General features: G+C 37.5%; 2 protein-coding genes across 8 annotated transcripts in view; one reads left to right on the top strand and one right to left on the bottom strand.

Moving 5' to 3' along the window:
* Nucleotides 1-19,324, bottom strand: part of frmpd4 (FERM and PDZ domain containing 4) — a 175,563-nt gene that overhangs the window by 116,318 nt on the left and 39,921 nt on the right.
* On the top strand, nucleotides 11,857-18,694 carry LOC147842477 (uncharacterized). 4 transcript variants are annotated; one of them, XM_087268622.1, is made up of 11 exons: nucleotides 11,857-11,921; nucleotides 12,289-12,367; nucleotides 12,804-12,907; nucleotides 13,020-13,160; nucleotides 13,414-13,559; nucleotides 13,757-13,893; nucleotides 14,215-14,308; nucleotides 14,492-14,826; nucleotides 14,975-15,161; nucleotides 15,251-15,379; nucleotides 15,896-18,694. In XM_087268622.1, the coding sequence occupies exons 3-8, from the start codon at nucleotides 12,826-12,828 to the stop codon at nucleotides 14,669-14,671; spliced, it is 780 nt and encodes a 259-aa protein (XP_087124748.1). In that variant the 5' UTR covers nucleotides 11,857-11,921; nucleotides 12,289-12,367; nucleotides 12,804-12,825; the 3' UTR covers nucleotides 14,672-14,826; nucleotides 14,975-15,161; nucleotides 15,251-15,379; nucleotides 15,896-18,694. The 4 variants fall into 4 exon arrangements, with proteins under 4 accessions (XP_087124748.1, XP_087124747.1, XP_087124749.1 ...); XM_087268621.1 differs by lacking the exon at nucleotides 12,289-12,367; XM_087268623.1 differs by lacking the exons at nucleotides 11,857-11,921; nucleotides 12,289-12,367 and adding an exon at nucleotides 12,578-12,668.

Genomic DNA, 19,324 nt, shown 5'->3' with positions numbered 1-19,324 from the left:
AACTTCGGAAACTGATTTTCAGCAGCTTATGACACATTGCACTAAAATAAACATTCTAAGCACAGCGTTGTGATCGTACGCTTCACAAAACAGCCAATGCTGATCACATCGATGTTATAGTACGCATCAAAGGATTAAAAGTGTCATTTCATTATTTGGCGATTCCTCCGCGTACCACTAGGAGGAGGCATACCACAGTTTGAGAACCACTGCACTAGCCTATTCAGACACAAGATGAAGACACAGTCAAAAACACAAAGCTGACAGACACTAAAACAGCTGATAGAGTATACACTAACCTGCCCATTATTCAGCTGATGGAGTATACACTAACCTGTGCCTTATTAAGACACAAGATGGAGACAAACAGTCAAAAACACAAAGCTAAATTAGAAACTAAAACAGCTGATGGAGTATACACTAACCTGCGCATTATTCAGACACAAGATGGAACCAAACAGTCAAAAACACAAAGCTGACAGAAACTAAAACAGCTGATGGAGTATACACTAACCTGCACATTATTTAGGCACAATATGGCGCCAAAGTCAAAAACACAAAGCTGACAGACACTAATACAGCTGATGGAGTATACACTAACCTGCGCATTATTCAGCTGATGGAGTATACACTGACCTATGCCTTATTAAGACACAAGATGGAGACAAACAGTCAAAAACACAACAGAAACGAAAACAGATGATGGAGTATACACTAACCTGCGCATTATTCAGACACTAGATGGAGACAAACAGTCAAAAACACAAAGCTGGCAGACACTAAAACAGCTGGAGTACAAGAAGTGCAGCACCTGAAACTACGGATACTAGAAGCCTGTGCTGGCATTTCTCCTGCGGTGTTGGCATCAGTATGTGAAGAGTGGAAGAAGAGGGTTGCATTGACAATCCAACACAATGGGCTGCACATTGAGCACATTTCATAAGTGGTCATAAACTTGTAAATAACTCACGAAAGACTGAAGTTACGTTAAAACCAAGCACACCATTGTTTTTCTTGTGAAATTACCAATAAGGTTGACGTGTCAAATGAGCCTCATCCTATTGAAAAAACAAAAGTTGGATCCAAGATATCCGACGTCAAAACGCCCACCATGGTCACCACCCATCTTGAAAAGTTTGCCCCTTCACATATACTAATGTGCCACAAACAGTACGGTAATATCACCAACCATTCCCATTTTATATCTCAGCCTGCCTGTCAGACATTTCACACTGGATGAGAGATCATCATCTTCAGCTTAACCTCATGAAAACGGAAATGCTTGAAGTTTCTGCCAACCCGACTCTACATCATAACTTTTCAATCCAGATGGATGGGGCAACCATTACTGCTTCCAAAATGGTGAAAACCCTAGGAGTAACGAGTGATGACCAACTAAACTTCTCTGACCACATTTCTAGAACTGCTCGATCTTGCAGATTCGCACTCTACAACATCAGAAAGATCCGACCCTTCCTATCTGAACATGCAGCTCAACTCCTTGTTCAAGCTCTTGTTCTCTCCAAACTGGACTATTGCAACTCTCTACTAGCCGGGCTTCCAGCTAACTCTATCAAACCTCTTCAGCTGCTCCAGAACGCAGCAGCACGAGTGGTCTTTAATGAACCTAAAAGAGCACATGTCACTCCGCTGCTCATCCGTTTGCACTGGCTGCCAGTTGCTGCTCGCATCAAATTCAAAGCTCTAATGTTTGCTTATGGCGACTTCTGGCTTTGCTCCTTCTTATCTGCTCTCACTTCTGCAGATGTATGTGCCCTCCAGAAACTTGCGTTCTGTGAATGAACGTCGCCTCATGGTTCCATCCCAAAGAGGGAAGAAATCACTTTCCCCGAACTCTTGCATTCAATCTGCCCAGTTGGTGGAATGAACTCCCTAACTGCATCAGAACGGCAGAGTCACTCGCTGTCTTCAAGAAACCACTAAAAACTATTTCGTCTCCACTTCCCTTCTTGCAATTGCCTCTCTAGCTCCACCGCTAACTGTACTACAGAAATAAATAAATAAATTATTAATGTTTTGCTTCTTACACTTTCTTCACACACCTGAAACTCGCCTACAGCACTTATTCATTGTTGCTCTTGTAGTTGTGTAAATTGCTTCCTTCTCCTTATTTGTAAGTCGCTTTGTATAAAAGCATCTGCTAAATGACTAAATGTAAATGTAAAAATGGCCCACCCTGTACAATGACTTGCCTAATTACCCTAACTTTACCCTAATTAACCTAGTGAAGCCTTTAAATGTCACTTTAAGCTGAATACTAGTGTCTTGAAGATGATCTAGCCTAATATTATTTAGTCATCATGGCAAAGATGAATGAAATCAGTTGTTGGAAATGAGTTATTAAAACTATTATGATTAGAATTGAGTTGGCAATCTGCTCTCCGATAAACAGAATTAGAGAAAAAAATATGCAGGATGGCGAATAATTCAGACTTCAACTGTATGTAATTAATAATGTACTATTTAAAATGCTTTGGCAATACTGTACATGCAAATAAAGCAACTTGATCTGGAAAAGATGTCATTGTGGAGAAGATCTTGTGGGCTCTTTTCATTATCTCAGAGCAGAACAGATTAACATCATTCATAACGGGGATTATAGCACATTTCTGAAATCCGACACAAGATGAAAACAGACTGTAGGGACCGTTCTAGTAAACGAATGCAAGGCAGCGTCAGATTATAACAAAGCCGAGGAACACGGCAGCATGAGGGATGATGTAACCGGTGGACAGATGGAAAAATAAATAAATAAATAGAAAAAACATTCACAGCTCAGTCTCGGAGGAAGACAAAAAGAGACGTGCTAAAGAGTCCAGGTCAAAAAGACCAGAGCATGGAGGATTGTCTGGGGAAATGAGTCGGGGTTGTTGCAAATGGGTTGTTTTCAGGTAATATGCAGCTCCGCTTGGAGAACACTTGACAGTCGTGTCTGGAGACTAGTGTACTTCACTTTAGTGCTAATGATAGCGAAGCGTCAGGGACCACACATTCGCTCAGCTCAGCACACCGCTCGAAAGAAATTCAACTTTAAAATAATAAAAGCTAAAAACGCATGCATACCGTTTAAGAGAGAAATCAATGCAATCTTATATAAAATATTATATATGCATTCAGGCCCGGATTAAGAACTCAGGGGCCCCTGGGCACATTGTCTTGTAAGGCCCCCTACCTGGCCACACCCCTATAGTTGAATTTAAAAAATAAGAATAATATAATTTTTAAATAAAATGAATCTATAATTTGTTGCCCACATATTTAAATAAATGATATATAGTACATATGTATTTATAGTCTACAAAGATTTAAATTATTTTTCAAAGCATTAAATAAAAATACTAATAAAACTATATATATTTTTTTCTTTCTTTTTTTTAAGGGTATTTTAATGTATTGCTTTTACAAACTTATAAAGCATATTATTGCCATGGCATATAACGCACAATGCTTCTCCAATCCAGTTCTATGAATCTGAGGTCTATGAATCTGAGTCTTTCATAATACAAACACTGATTTACTGTCTTTCTCCTCCTCTCCCTGTATTTTCTCTACTCTTCTTGTGATGAAGACTTGATTATAAACCTAAAAGTATCCGAAATCACACACACTATACCTCTTCTCTTCCGTCTCTCTCCTCTTCTGGGCCTTTCTCTATCTCTCTCTCTCTCTCTCTCCTTTTCTGTCTGTCTCTCACACGATGAATCCAGTCCGCGCTGCACTGCCGTTAGCCTCCTCCGCCTGGTAAATGCTAGCTTCTCATCATTTAAAGTTACCATAACGTCTGTTTAAAGATGCTGTGTATGGAAAATGCCTCAATAAAGATGCCTCCTCTCCTCTTTCTCTCGCGTTTGATAAAATCAACATGTCCACTCATTTTTGATCTATGACCGATATAACGCTACACTACAGTCCGCTCAGTTTAGTGCGGGTTATTACAAAACTGACGTTTCCGCGCTTGAACAATTACAGCATTCTGTTTAGTTAAAGAAACAAAGGCAATTTAAATATAATAATAATATTAATATGTGATCGCGTTTTTTTTTTTGCTCAGAGGAAATACCGTTGTCTGAGCAATACAGTTTTTGCAGAGAGGGAGGCACCTATAATAAGGCTAAACATTATTAAATACCCACGACACACTTGTGACTTTATATCACAATTTGCATTATTTTAAAAAAATTTTTCCTTCCTGTAAAAATAAATATATTTCCAATCTGATATGTAATGGGGAGAAAAAAAAAGTAGCACGAGTTCAGATGATGGTGGATTCGAACCGAGTTAATGATCAATCACGTCAAAAGATGATGTTGAGTGCCTTACAAGGTGCGCCACTGCAGCTGTAATGCTACACAGCTCTTTACTCATCTTGTCTCTATCAATCAGGCATCGATGGGCGTAAACCCTGAATAGCTTATTCCAACTAGATGCGCTATTTGCAATTAGCCTAAAAAGACACTCCGAAATTGTCTTTTTTTTCTCCCCCCTCGCAGGGACCCTAGTGCGCACGGGCCCCTGGGCCTGTGCCCATAAGGCCCATTGGTTAATCCGGCCCTGTATGCATTTGAAGACCCCAAATATACACACCATGGGCAGCTATTTGCCATGTGCAATTATAATAGCAAAAGATACAGCAATATTTCTAAATATCAACAGGATATTTACACATGTCCTCCCTGCACTATATCAAATAATCCTTATCAATTTGTACAATAAACTTAGCAGTATTAATACATCAACCAATGTTGTAGCAGCTGATAGACATCGCTAGTGTATTGTTTATAATTTTCTGCCTCCGTTTTTATTTGGTTTATTCAATGCCTTCATTATATCTGGCAAAGAGGAATTTACATCCATTTTAATGTTTATTAGGAGTTTTCAAATAAAAAGCCAACAGTAAACAATGTATATAAATAATATATAACATTTACAGCTCTATTTGTGGCAATGTGGTGGCACAGTGGTCGCCTCACAGCAAGGAGGTCGCTGGTTGAGCCTCGGCTGGGTCAGTTGGCGTTTCTGTGTGGAGTTTGCATGTTCTCCCCGCATTCGTGTGGGTTTCCTCCGGGTGCTTCGGTTTCCCCCACAGTCCAAACACATGCGCTAAAGGGGAATTGGGTTAGCTAAATTGTAAAAAAAAATTGTGTATGGATGTTTCCCAGAGATGGGTTGCAGCTGGAAGGGCATCGGCTGCGTAAAACATATGCTGGATGAATTGGCGGTTTATTCCCTCGTGGCGACCCCAGATTAATAAAGGGACTAAGCCAAAGAGAAAATGAATGAATGAGCTCTATTTGTTACACAAGACTCTGCTTCTAGAACATTCATATTTTATAACAGCAAATTCAGTAGATAAACTCAATAACAGGCTGAAACTCAAAATGCAGAGACGTCCTGTAAGTCAAGTTCAAATAACATTACAGGAGACCAATGTGGAGATCGGCTAATAATTACAGACCCATAAAGAGAACTACTGCTAGACAGCGACAGGCCCGGCGCTACAGGGGTGCATTGCCTCCTCAGAAAGAATTTGTGCCCCCCAGTTTTTTTCATAAAGGATTGTTCGCTCAAAACTGAAAATTATTTCTGTCATTGATTATTTACTAACACTCCCGTCATTCCAACCCTCAGAACACACATTTAAATATTTTAAAATATATGACAGCAATTAAATTATGAAAATTGTGAGATTAAAGCTAGTCCTTTAGTCCAGAGATCTGCTCCCAGCGTCAGGTCAGGTGCGCCCGTATTTAGCCATTAAAACGTGCACGCGGAGGCGCACTCAACTCACACAGGAGAAAACTGGACTAGTGGGTGACATGAGGCAAGGCGAGCAGCTTAATTCATTACACGTTTTGTAAGGGTGTCACGATCCTCCAAATCCTCGATTCGATTACATTTTCGATTCTAAAGTCATGATTCGATTTTCGATTATGAATAAGTAATTAATAACAAATTAATTATTTAACACTTAACACTTAACACGTAACACTTATTTAATTCAATTGGTTAGACATTATTTTTAATGACAACTAAACCATTTAAATGCAACCTAGAAAAAAAGTTTTGCATTTAAACAATTTACTATTATACAGAAAGCATGTTTCAATATGTTATTCATAATACAGTATTTATGCATTATAAAATGTTCATTTTTTTGTGTTTCATGTGTTTGTTTTTATCTTTATAATTAATTTCTGAATTGATTTATCATTTTATAGAGTTTGGGATGGCTTTTTGCATGTGCTGCTTCAGAATTGAGGATTTGGCAAAAGTGTGGTGTAATTAAACTGCCTACTTTCTGGCAGGAGTCCATGATGCCTTTAAATGCTGCCTACGTAGAAAACCACAGTGTTCACTACACAGACAAATCTATCACACTTTCTTAGACAATTGCTAAAGAGGAACACTTACAGTACACTAACATGCATAAATCACTGACAATAACTAATGACCAGCAGAACACTTGCTTTCATTTATTAGAGTTAAACATTCACAAAGAAATAAATCAATGAAAAATATTGGTTTTAAACACAATACAAAACATCCATTCATTCATTTTTCTTCAGCTTAGTCCTTTATTTCTCAGGTGTTATCACAGCGGAATGAACCGCCAACTATTCCAGCATATGTTTTAAGTAGCGGACACCCGATTTCCCCCATAGTACAAACACATGCACTATGATGAATTGGATGAACTAAAATGGTCATAGTGTATGAGTGTGTTTGTGAATGAGTGTGTATGGGTGTTTCCCAGTGCTGGGTTGCGGCTGGAAGGACATCAGCTGTTTAAAACATATGCTGGAATAGTTGACCCCTGACAAATCAGAGACTAAGCCTGAATGAATGAATAATTAGTGATGTTTATTTCTTGCCCAACACTGATTGTGACAGATATTGTGATAATATCCTATAATGAGGACTCCCTGAGTGATTCCCAAACGATTCAAACACGCAAAAAGCATTAAAGTCTTCCCTGTTTTTGGCTGAAAAATGTCACGGCTAAGATAGGGCTGTATGTAAACGGAGCTGAAGTGTAAGTCAGTGTGCAGTGTGTGTCAGTAAGCAGGGCTTTAGTTCAGTGATACTGACAGAGACGTGATGCAGACCATCATTAAACGCTCCAGAAGAAACTCATCTGCTGTTGTTGGAGAGCTTCATGATCCAGCTGGGAACCTCCACTGCAAATATACAGCCTACAGCTAATCACAGACCACTGGACTAACATACACACACACACACACAGACTAATGAGCATCTCACACACACTCAACATTAACTGATGCCCTGTGGTTCAAGAGCCAAGCCGGAAATGTAAAATGTGCTTTAATTCCACTATATACTGTATTTGCACAGATTCACCATGGTGCTGGATTTACTCCTGTTGTTTCAAACCTGTGCAGTTTACATTTTGTTTAAAAGGCAAAAGGATCCAGTGTTGTTTGGATGATCATCATCTTATTGACTATTTCATGCAATTTAATTTTATTATAATTTAATTTTTATTAATAGTTCATGCTTTTATGACTTCTAGGCTGGATTACTGTAATGCTCTGTTTGCTGGCTGCCCAGCATCCTCTATTATCAAACTTCAGCTAGTACAAAATGCAGCAGCCAGAGTTCTGACCAGGTCTAGAAAATATGATCATATCACCCCAATGTTATTCTCCTTACACTGGCTGCCTGTTAAGTTTCGTATTGAATTTAAAATATTAACTTCTCACCTAAAAAGCTTTAAATAATCGAGCTCCTGTTTATCTAACCAACCTTCTGTCTCGCTACAATCCAGCTCGCTCTTTAAGATCTCAAAACTCAGGGCTTCTGCTAATACCTAGAATAGCAAAGTCGAGTAAAGGAGGTCGAGCCTTCTCCTTTATGGCTCCTACATTCTGGAATAGCCTTCCTGATAATGTCCGAGGCTCAGACACACTCTTTCAGTTCAAAACTAGATTAAAGACCGATCTGTTTAGTAAAGTTTACACTTAGCAGGTTTCCACACACGTTTCTGCATCTTGTCTATATACACTATGAACAGCAGCTATGGTAATTAGTCTCTTTTTTTTCCTCCATTTCCACCTGGGGATACTCATCTAGAGGTCCTCAGATTATGCGGAAACACTGATTGGATCCAAGACCAGCGAAGAGATGATCCCAAGGTCTCCATATCCGGGACCAGGCTGTATCCTGAGCTGCTGCTGCACTGGTGGTCATGGAGGAGTGGAGAACATGAGACTGATTACAGTGACGCTCCAGGGACAGACGAGTCTTCGCTTAGGCCAGCTTCCAGCCTCCACCACTGAGACTGCAGCTCTGCACAAGACTTTTGGCCAGCGAAGAAATTAAAATGGTCGTGCCAAACTGAGTCTGTTAGAGTCATCGGTAGAGCTACGTATCGATAAATTTGCTCTTCAGTGTTTGGACTCTCAGTAATGACTTTAAATCACACTGAACTGAGCTAAACTGAACTGAACTTAAGCACTAAAAACTGAACCACACTGTTCCAGTTACTATGACCATTTATGTGAAGCTGCTTTGACACAATCTACATTGCAAAAGCGCTATACAAATACAGCTGAATTGAATATTATAAATGTTTATTCAGTTATTTATTTTAATTTGATTCATTTTTATTTGATTTAATAATTTTTATTTATGCATTTTTATTTATTTACATTTGTTTGTTTTGAGATAAACCTACCTGTAATTTAGTTACAAACCAAAACCAATCATTCATTCAATCATTCATTTTCTTGTCGGCTTAGTCCCTTTATTAATCAGGGGTTACTACAGCAGAATGAACTTTTTTCAGCAAGTTTTTGCGCAGCAGATGCCCTTTCAGCCACAACCCATTTCTGGGAAAATCATTCATTCATTCATTCAGTCTTAATTTCAGAGGTCGCCACAACGGAATGAACCACCTACTATTTCAGCATATGTTTTACGCAGCAGATGCCCTTCCAGCCGCAACCCAGTACTGGGAAACTCCCATACACTCTCATTCAACACACTACGGCCAATTTACTTCATCAATTCCCCCTATAGTATGTGTATTTTGACTGTGGGGGAAACCGAAGCACCCGAAGAAAACCCATGCCAGCATGGGGAGAACATGCAAACTCCACACAAAAATGCCATCCGACCCAGCCAGGACCAGTGACCTTCTTGCTGTGAAACAATCGTGCTACATACTGCACCACTGTGACACCTCTAAAATATTTTTATTTTATTTATTATCGATTTATTCTTTGAAAATTTTATATTAATTTATGAAATTACAATGGGGTTAGTACCCAGTCACAGCCATAAATGCAACGGTAGCTACTAATAATTGTCATAATTTATTTCGGTTTCAGCCTTTGGTTTCCTCTTTTTCAGTTTTGGCCAAGAGTTTTCATTTCGGTGCATCCCTAAATTAAACATCAAATCAGTAATCCCAAACTTTACTGTTTGAATGGAAAATGACAGCAATTATGCATCTAATTACACCAGATGACACTGATTTAAACATTACATGGGTTCTTAATATTACAACCCATAAGGCAACAGCTCAATCAGCAGAACTGTGCATGTGTGTGTGTGTGTGTGTGTTCCTGCAGTTCTTCTCGCCTCGCTGCTTTTTCTCCTCAAGTGTCTGCGCTAGTATAAGAAACAATTATAATCTGAGCGCTCGAACAAAAGTTGGTGGATGCTTGAGCTCATAAATATTCTGCACATGCACATCAGTCTCTGCCGGCACATCCTGTACCTTCTGCTGTGAACAATACAGGAGAATAAAGCCTGCCAACAGGTCAGACGGAAGAAAACAACAACAGCCAGCAAAAAGCATAATAACTCCACAGACAAGAGCTCATTAAAGCACAGCTATAGTGACCGACACAACCTGCGTGACCAGATTACACACTCACACATCTCAGCAGATGCTTCATTCATAGAGGAACCTCCTCAAAAACACAGACGGTCATTTAAAGAGACAGTTTGCCAAAAAGTGAAGGCCAGATAGCCTTTATGATGGGACAACATTACAAATGAAGTGTCCTTAAAACATTAAAACACATTGGCATTGATAAGGATAGTGATGTAATGATTCACAGTGAGCCAGTTTGATTCAAATATGATCAAGAATTAGGGATGATTAGTATTAGGGATGCAATGATTCACAAAAATGGATTTAAAATATGCGATGATTTAACTGGTTAGGATGTTAAAAGTGCTGCATGTAAGATTTCTGACTCTTCTAAAGCATCAAAATACCATAATATGAACCATAAAAAGCAAAACTCCACAAACCAGAGCTCATTAAAGCACAGCTATAGTGACCGACACAACCTGCGTGACCAGATTACACACTCATACATCTCAGCAGATGTTTCATTCATAGAGGAACCTCCTCAAAAACACAGTCGGTCATTTAAAGAGACAGTTTGCCTAAAAATGAAGGCCAGATAGTGCTTCTGATGAGACAACATTACAAGTGAAGTGGTTTTTACAAACATCCTTAAATTGGAACCTAGTCTTTGCCCTCTTATATTGAAAGGAATACTGTAACATTATCTGGAAAAAAAGCAATGTTTTTACCCCTTTCTGATCTGTTTTATTTTGGGGTATATATATTTTTATTTTTATATATTATATTTTTATTTGGGGTATAATATATAAACACATAACCCATTTTTTTCTTTTCCCTGGTTTTCTTTGTCTTTTTTGAAGATGCATTGTCATGTCTGTATTATTGTAAACATTCTTTAACATAACTTTAACATAATTCTTTAAAAAAATTAAACAAATGTCCCTAAAATATTAAAGCGCACTGCCATTAATTGGGATTAGGAATGTAACGATTCACAAAAATATATTTGAAATACTGTATGTGATGATTTAAGTTGGTTAGGATGTTAAAAAAAAAGGCACTGAACATGTTTTTTGACCTTTCTAAAGCATCAAAATACCATAATATGAACCGTTAAAACCAGCAAAAAGCATAACCCGTCAGACAAGAGCTCATTAAACCCCAGCTATACTGACAGACACAACCTGCGTGACTAGATGTTATGATCACCAGAGATCTAGCGGTTGCAGATCGCTGGAGAACTACAATTCTGACACTGAAATGAACTACAACTCCTATCATGCACCTCACACCAACACCAGTTCCGGATTACACACACAGCTGGAAGCTCATCATAGACTGATAACATGGACTATATATAAACTGCTCTCTCTGTTTTGTTTCTGTTTAGAGCATCCCACAAGCGATATCCTTGTTTTGCCTTTCCGTGTTTGACCTTTGTTGTTTTGCCGCCTGTCCCAAAATTCACCTGTACTCTGACTAGGCTTTTGGATTATCTGCATCCTCAACAAGTCATTACACTAGATTACACACCCACACAATTCAGCAGATGTTTCAGTCTTTTAAAGAGAGTGTTCACCTAAAATGAAGGCCAGATAGCTCGTCAAATGCGACAACATTACATGTGAAGTGGTTTTCGAAATGTCTCTAAAACATTAAAACAGTTTGGCATTAATTAGGACTAGGGATGCAATGATTCACAAAAATCTATTTCATATGTGATGATCCAATAGGTTAGGATGTTAAAGGTGCTGTATGTAAGGTGTTTGACCCCTCTAAAGCATAAAAATACCATAATACACAGCAAATTTACCGGTGTTGATTTACTGGTGTTACAACAAAGTGTTAAAATAAAGTGTTGCGTCAACGCTATACAGATTGAGTTAAACACCAAAAGCGTCAGTTTCGATTAAGAGTTGGTGTCATTTTATATCGTTGCAAAGGCAACTCCTTAAGCGTTAACCAGGCCACACCTCCATGAACGTGCAGACGTCCTTTTGATTCAACCAGACCACATGCAGACGCCATTTCAAATGCTGCAAGTGGAAGAAAGTTGGTAAGTCTAATTTATAAATCTTATTATACAATAATAATTGTAATAAATAATTCAGACGTGATTTTTATTAAGTTAGCCTATATCAGCAATTTTATGAATCATGTAAAGCCACCATAACGCTTATATTAATATTCTTATATTATAATTCTCGCACACGGCGATTGCTTTATTTATTTTATTTACCGTATGCACATGTCTGGACATAAGCACAGTGTAGTTAGGCTCGCGCGCTAAGACCGCCGTCCATTTTAGCAGGTAACGTTATTCAAGGTGAACTATCGCGTGTGGATTTCTTGTAGTGTTCAACAAGTAAATGTGCACATTTCAAAGACAGCGGCTGAACTACTATAACTTGTTTTAATCCAAGGTACATGCTTGGGTTCCTGCTGAATGGTGGCCGACTGACCGTGGATCGGTGAGAGTTTTCGCTGTTAAAAAGTACCGTGGTAAGTTTTTAATGCTGCAACGAAAGTCAGTGATTGCTCACTTCGGTGATAGAACACACGTTGTGGAATATAAACACACAGTTCAACAAAAACTGTTGTCAGATATTTTAATGTAAGGGCATAATCTTACGCGAATGTAAGAGATTGCAATAACAAGGTTTAGCCGTCAAGGCGCTATAGCTTAAGACATTACAGCTGCCAGGAAACAATAGAAGAAGACAGCGCGCGTAACGGTAGTCAGAATGAGTCCAAAACAGACGATAATACATTCATAAAACTCCCTCCAATATATCATTGTCGTGTAAGTGTGCTGCAAAACAACGAACGTTAACTTTAAGTTGTCTTTATTTATAGAAAAATTATTTATTCTTACAATTTATAGTCCAATTATATTACATAAACCAAATATAATGTGTTTATTTCTCTCCACACCAAGAGCTTCACCAGAGGTCAAGACAATGCTTGTCAAAGCACAATATCGAAACCAAAAGAAGTTCATAAAAATCCCAGAGGCTTGCTTTGATTTATTTTTAGCAGAGGGTGAGTGGTATTAAAAATAATATATATTTATTAAAAAAAGTTTCTCTATCATACGTATCATTAAACGTGAATAAAGCATTTAACAATAATATTTATTTTCCCTCCTTTGCAGTGAAAGAGAAGTTTTCATTACCACAGGATCTTGTAATTACAGTTACAGATGAAACTGGTACAGAGGTGGACGAAGATGTGTTTCCTGATCTAATGAGCACCAGTGGACTGCTTCTTGTTATAAATGCTTTAAATGACAGTGGTGAGTGATAACAGTGGAGCTATTGAATGATGTAAGATGTGTCTAAGTGAATGCTGCCAATTTTCAGTACTTTACCATATTTTTAATGTCGGCAGTGTTGATGTGGGTAGAAATACAGTCCCATAATGTAAACTAGTATTGAGTGTTGTTTTTTTTTTTTTTTTTTTTTTTACAAGTACTTAGACCTGTCTTTTTATTTTGATCCAGTATTAAAAAACCTGTTGCCTGTTAACCCCAGTTTTAACATTAACAGGACCCTCCACACCTCAATCTTCAGCCAGCTTTGATACAGATACACTCTCTTTAACTTCAAAAAGCAGTGAGGACAGTGACTGGTTTAGTCCAAAACGCTTTAGAAAGGATGAGGATGAGGCTTCACAAAACTCACAGGCCAGAGATGTGAGTGCAAGTACACAATTTGGGGGGTTTACTTGCAGTATCATAACCATAAGCTTTACATAATCAGTTCCATTAATTTATGTATTATGTGTATAGTACTGACCTTTTCCAGATCAGGATTGAATTTAAATGGCATTTTCAATATTCCTGCATTTCTACCTTTATAATAGGATGTTAATGCTAATTTCTTTTTATAGTTGATCAAACAAATTCTAGAGACAAGACCAGGTGGAGCAAATGTGCTGAGGGAGTATGAAGATACGGGGACAATTACTGATGAGACAAGAAAAGTTATGGTGAACATTCTAGTAGCCCACATGATGGAGACAGAAGGGTAATTATGAAAAACAATGTTGTTGTTTTTTTTTATGGTTATAGCAGTATACAATAGTCAACATTTGAAATGAATCAAAATCTTTTATCAAAGTATTAAATCTATTGTACTACACCCATTCTTGTCAAAGGACAATTTTGAAAAACATTTTTTGATACACATCAAATGTTGACTACTATATAGATTATAAATTGTATAGTGTGAAGTTGAGTGCTAGAAATGTAATAGTGCTAATCTTTTAAACATTTAATTGAACAAATTTTAATAACATTTGTTAATTCTCATCAATGTTAAGTAACATTGAGTACTCCTGTTCTTCAGGAGAGTTCCACACCGCCTTACCAAACAGAAGTATGGTTTGGGAATTATCACCTTGTTTCCCTCACTCAGAGATCCCCAAGGGAGGACTGGATATGTAAGTTCTTGTCTGTCGTCAGAAGATCATTATATATATATATATATATATATATATATATATATATATATATATATATATATATATATATATATATATATATATATATATATGGAGTGTTAAATGTTGAATCTGAATTTGTGTCATTTAGAATTTATTAATTTTTGAATTTATTAATGTCAGGAACATTTTTATGATGGCCAGAAAAACTCTGGATTCTTGTCGTGGCGACTCAAAACCGTACAAAGGGGGACAAAACCTTCTGGAAATAAAGATGATCCTAAAACAGAGGAAAGGGGGGTCCTTTGCTTGACCGACAGCTGTGTCACCCTGAAGATCAGCTGGACAGTGATCAAAGTCTAGAGGCCATCTCTCTGATGAATCATACAAGCGACCGTGAGGTCATCATGCAGAAGATGAGGGCAACATTTAAATACAGACAAAGTCTTGTGCGTGATCCAGAGAAATCCACCACTATTCTCTCTGTTTTTCCTCGATTTCTGGATACGAAAGGATTGGTATGAATTGTCTTTTTAAATATATTTTATTTATAAATAAAAAAAAATTTAATTGAAATGTTAGTTTCACAGATGTGGTGAAATAGTGACCATCACATTTAGCTTGTAATATTTTATAGTAATGGAATGTTTTCTTCTGATTTCTCAGATTCTCCAGGACTTTACACTCCTGTTCGGGTCAGAAACGGCTTCCAGACTCTTGGAAAGGTGGCCAACAGTTTTCAAGTCAAAGATTATCAAGCTAGCAGAAACCTTGACATCCACTCCACTGCTGAAAAGATTGCTGTCATCTGCCAAACAGAACAAAGAAAGCAGCGAGGCAGAGGATTTCCCAGGTACAGATGTAACTGATGTAATGGTGCAGTGAAAATCTTTTGAATGTTATTTTACTGTCTATGTTTAACTTTTTACTTGTCTTTTTCAGAGTGGGACAGTGACATATCATCCTTTTTTTCTACTTCTGCATTTTTTGTCGCCCCAAGTTTCTGGAAGAAAGAAAATCCAGAAGATGAGCATCTCACAGGCAATTGACCATCTGGTGGTTTTTCAAAAGGTAGGTAACTGGTGATGATACAAGAGCTGTAGACATTATACCTTCAATTAATGCATTAACTTCTCCAGTTGATAATACACTATGAGATAAGTGTAATATGAAGTGCTTGATTTATCAAATTTTCTAAACCTAAACTGGAATTAAGCTTGTTGGTGCTTGTATCATTTTCTGTGTCTTTTGATCTTAGTGTTCAATTGAGCTAAACAGACTCAAACTATGACTGTAAGATGCACATATTGCCAGTAAAGCCGGTTCTATAATCAGTTCTAAATCTGAAACATCAGGGTTATATGTTCTGTTTATTAAGTAACCTCTAGGGATTTCATTTCTTTGTTTTATTTGGACTTAACCTGTGAGAGCCTCAGAGATTTACAACTGATCACAGAATTGCTTCCCTGACAAAATGACACATTTAAGTCACAGCTTTTGCAATATTGCAAAATCAATTTAATGTTGACTTTGTAGTCATAATGTTAACTGATAATGCTTAATTTGCCTTTTTTTTTCCTCAATCAGGCATGCCGGAGTATTCAGGAACACCTCGAGACAGAAGACAATCGTCAGCCTTACATTCTTGCCATAGGAAGCAGCAAGGAAGCCATCAGTCAGTTCTTCATTGTGCTTGACAAAAAGCTCATCCCATGTCAAGAATCCTCTTCACTAGCGGCAATCGATGAACTGTTCAAGGTCCATTTTGTGTTCAGTATCAGTTATGATCCTCCACTTAAAGGTTTGTTCACATTTCTCCAGACCACAGTGTACAGAATTGATGTTGGCAGCACAAGTGAAACCCCAAGGGTGAAGGAGCTCAGAGCTAAATTACTGAATGATGTTTAGATGCTACATCTGTAAATCACTGTTTGCTACAACTGTAAAATTAATCCGGCACCTTAAACTTGTTCATAGTTTGTATCCTGGCAAGAAGTTTGAGTTGGTTTGTGCTCAGGATGGTTGCTTCCTACAATTTAAAAGTTATGCAGGGTTTAAAAAACATATAACCAGATTTCATTTTAGGGGTGTGGCATCAAGCAGTGGTAACATATCTATTCAAAATCAGCATGCTCCAAATCCTGACGAAGCACTTGTGTCTGACACAGAGCAAATGACAGATAATGATGCTCAAGTGGTTAAATGTTCTTCTCTTTCAAGGGATAGTTCAAGGGAAATGTGTGCATCCATAATTGCCAAATTGCAGGCTAATGGTGTTGCAAACAATTTAATTTTGTCTGTTATTGAAAGCATGGAGGATTTTGTTAATGATTTCCATACTAACTTAAGGGAGAGCATTTTAAATGTTGTGCCTGTTGGTAGCACAACTAGAAGTTCAGTTGAAGAGGTTTTTAATAATTTTCATAATTCATTCTCAGATTTTAATACAGACACTAAATGGAGAAAATATTTCAGCAAGAAATGGGGAGTTGTTGAACCCACTGAAATTCACTTGGGAGTCAGGTACGATTCAAGAAGAAATACGACCTCTGGAATGTATGAACAAACAACAGTTAATGACACCTTTATTTACATCCCTCTGCTCAAAACTCTGGAGTTCATTTTTAGAAATGAGGAAGTATGTAAACTGATTCAAGAACAAAGGCAAAGTGACATGTATAGAGAATTTTGTGATGGGCAGTATTACAAAAGGCATCCATTGTACTCCATCTGTAATAATGCACTTCAGATCCAAATTTACTATGATGATTTTGAAACAGCTAATCCATTAGGATCTAAACAAGGAATCCATAAACTTGGCTGTATATATTTTGTGCTTCGTAACCTACCATCACATGTAAATTCATCCTTGATGAACATGCATCTAATTTCTTTATTTCATTCTGAAGATGGAAAAAAGTATGGCATGGACAAAATACTTGGCCCATTGATTGATGATGTTAAAGTTCTTGAGCAGAAGGGAATGAAGGTGTCTTTTTCTGAGGAGCCCATTTTTGGTACAATTGCTCAAATTACTGGCGATAACCTGGGTCTAAACGGTATTCTTGGTTATGTTGAATCTTTTTCTGCAAAACATTACTGCAGATTGTGCCTTACTGACAAGGTGTTAGCACAGGAAGTATTTAGCGAGGATGATCCAAGGGTGATTTTGCGCAACCGAAACCAAAATGAGAAGCATTACAAGTATCTTGCTGACAACCCTAATGAAAACTCCTGTTATGGTATTAAAAGAAATTCTATACTCAACACCTTGACTTACTTTAATGTATCTGAGAACTTTGTGCTGGACATTATGCATGATATTCTGGAGGGAGTGGCACAGTATGAAGTAAAACTGCTTTTTGAATATATGAGTTGCGGTCTAATACCTTGTGATTCCATTCCTCAAAGACTGTATGCCTTCAACTATGGTTTTTTGGACCGAAATAACCGCCCAACCAAGGTCAACCTTCAGCACCCAGGAAACAGTATTGGACTTAATGCAAGTCAGACATTGTGTCTCATCAGGAACATCCCTCTCATATTTGGAGATGTAGTTCCAGAGGGAGATAAGCACTGGCATTTGATGTTGCTGCTCTTGCAAATTGTTGACATTGTGTTTTCTCATTGCATTTCTGAAGGAATGATCATATTTTTGAAGCATCTGATAGTGGAGCACCATCGGTTGTTCAAAGACTTGTATCCTTCTAGAAATCTGATTCCGAAGCATCACCTTATGATTCACTACCCTGAATGCATCAGGCAAATTGGCCCATTGATTCATGTATGGACGATGAGGTACGAAGCAAAACACAGGTTTTTTAAGAAAAATTTAAAAAACTTCAAAAACCTCACCAAATCGCTTGCAAAAAAACACCAGCTGGCAATAGCCTATTACTGGGAATCCTGTACATCGAGGGGTATTGAATCTGGTCCTGTTTCAAATGAGTTGTTGTCTGATCTTGAAAAGTGTGATTTTATTTCAGAGCAACTTAACATTGATCTCTCTAGTGAAGTAACTATCACTCCTTGGGTAAAGTGTCATGGTACGGAGTATCGAAAAAATCTTGTTGTTTGCTTAGATTTGGTTGAGGATGTACCAGTCTTTGGAAAGATTGTTCAAATTTTGATCAAGGATGGAGTTTATTTTTTGGTCTCATGTATGGAATCAGAGTTTGTTGAACATCTCCATGCTTTCAGGGTTTTTGCACAAGAGCACAGCCTTGTTCTCAAAAAAACAGAACAATTGTTTTACTACAAGCCATTTGATTTGCAAATGACATATGGCAATGACAGTTCATTTTATATTGTTTTGGACTGTTACTTGTAAAGTAATTTTATTGGTGGCTTGGTGTTCCATGTTGGAATAAAATTTTGAAAGAGTAATGTAGTAAGATGTGTTTTCTTCACAGTGAATTTATTATTTTTAAATAAAAAAATTTAGAAGCCTTAATAGTTATCCATAAAAAAGTAACATTTCTTAAATAGTACTGTCAACATTTAAGTAATGTAATATTTGATTCCTATAAGCTTGAATAGATTGTGATTTATTTATTATTTATTTTTTTGAACAGTGTTCACTCCTGAACAGTGTAGGATTTTAACTCTGTCAGAGTTTGCAACAAAGTTCCTCCTAGCTCTGTAGCAGTGTTGTTGTTATCTGCGTTGGTGTTAATACTTCACTCTTATAGTGTTAATATTTTGACACTGTGTTGGTGTTAAAAGAGGCAACACTGTAGCAGTGTTGTTGTTATTATCTGCATTGGTGTTAATACTTCACTCTTATAGTGTTAATAATTTGACACTGTTTTGGTGTTAAAGAGGCAACACTTTTGAAAGTGTTGAATTAACACTTTGCGGGTGGTTCCCATATATACACTTTTAAAGTGTTGAAATTAACTCTATTGGTGTTAATTTCCGGATTTCAAATTTACCGTGTATGAACCACAACAACCAACAAAAATAATAACTCCACAAAACCAGAGCTCATTAAAGCACAGCTATACTGACCGACAC

Source organism: Danio rerio, chromosome 9 (genome assembly GCF_052040795.2).
Source record: "Danio rerio strain M-AB ecotype USA chromosome 9, GRCz13ab, whole genome shotgun sequence".
NCBI lineage: Eukaryota > Metazoa > Chordata > Actinopteri > Cypriniformes > Danionidae > Danio > Danio rerio.
This window is presented reverse-complemented; position numbering and strand designations above follow the sequence as displayed.

Bases quoted from the DNA above. Each gene is read 5' to 3' on its own strand.
- LOC147842477 (XM_087268620.1), top strand. From the start codon at position 12,778: ATGTGTTTATTTCTCTCCACACCAAGAGCTTCACCAGAGGTCAAGACA. The intron at 12,908-13,019 runs GTGAGTGGTATT...CCTCCTTTGCAG, and splicing joins TGATTTATTTTTAGCAGAGG to TGAAAGAGAAGTTTTCATTA. The intron at 13,560-13,756 runs GTGAGTGCAAGT...TTCTTTTTATAG, and splicing joins AAAACTCACAGGCCAGAGAT to TTGATCAAACAAATTCTAGA.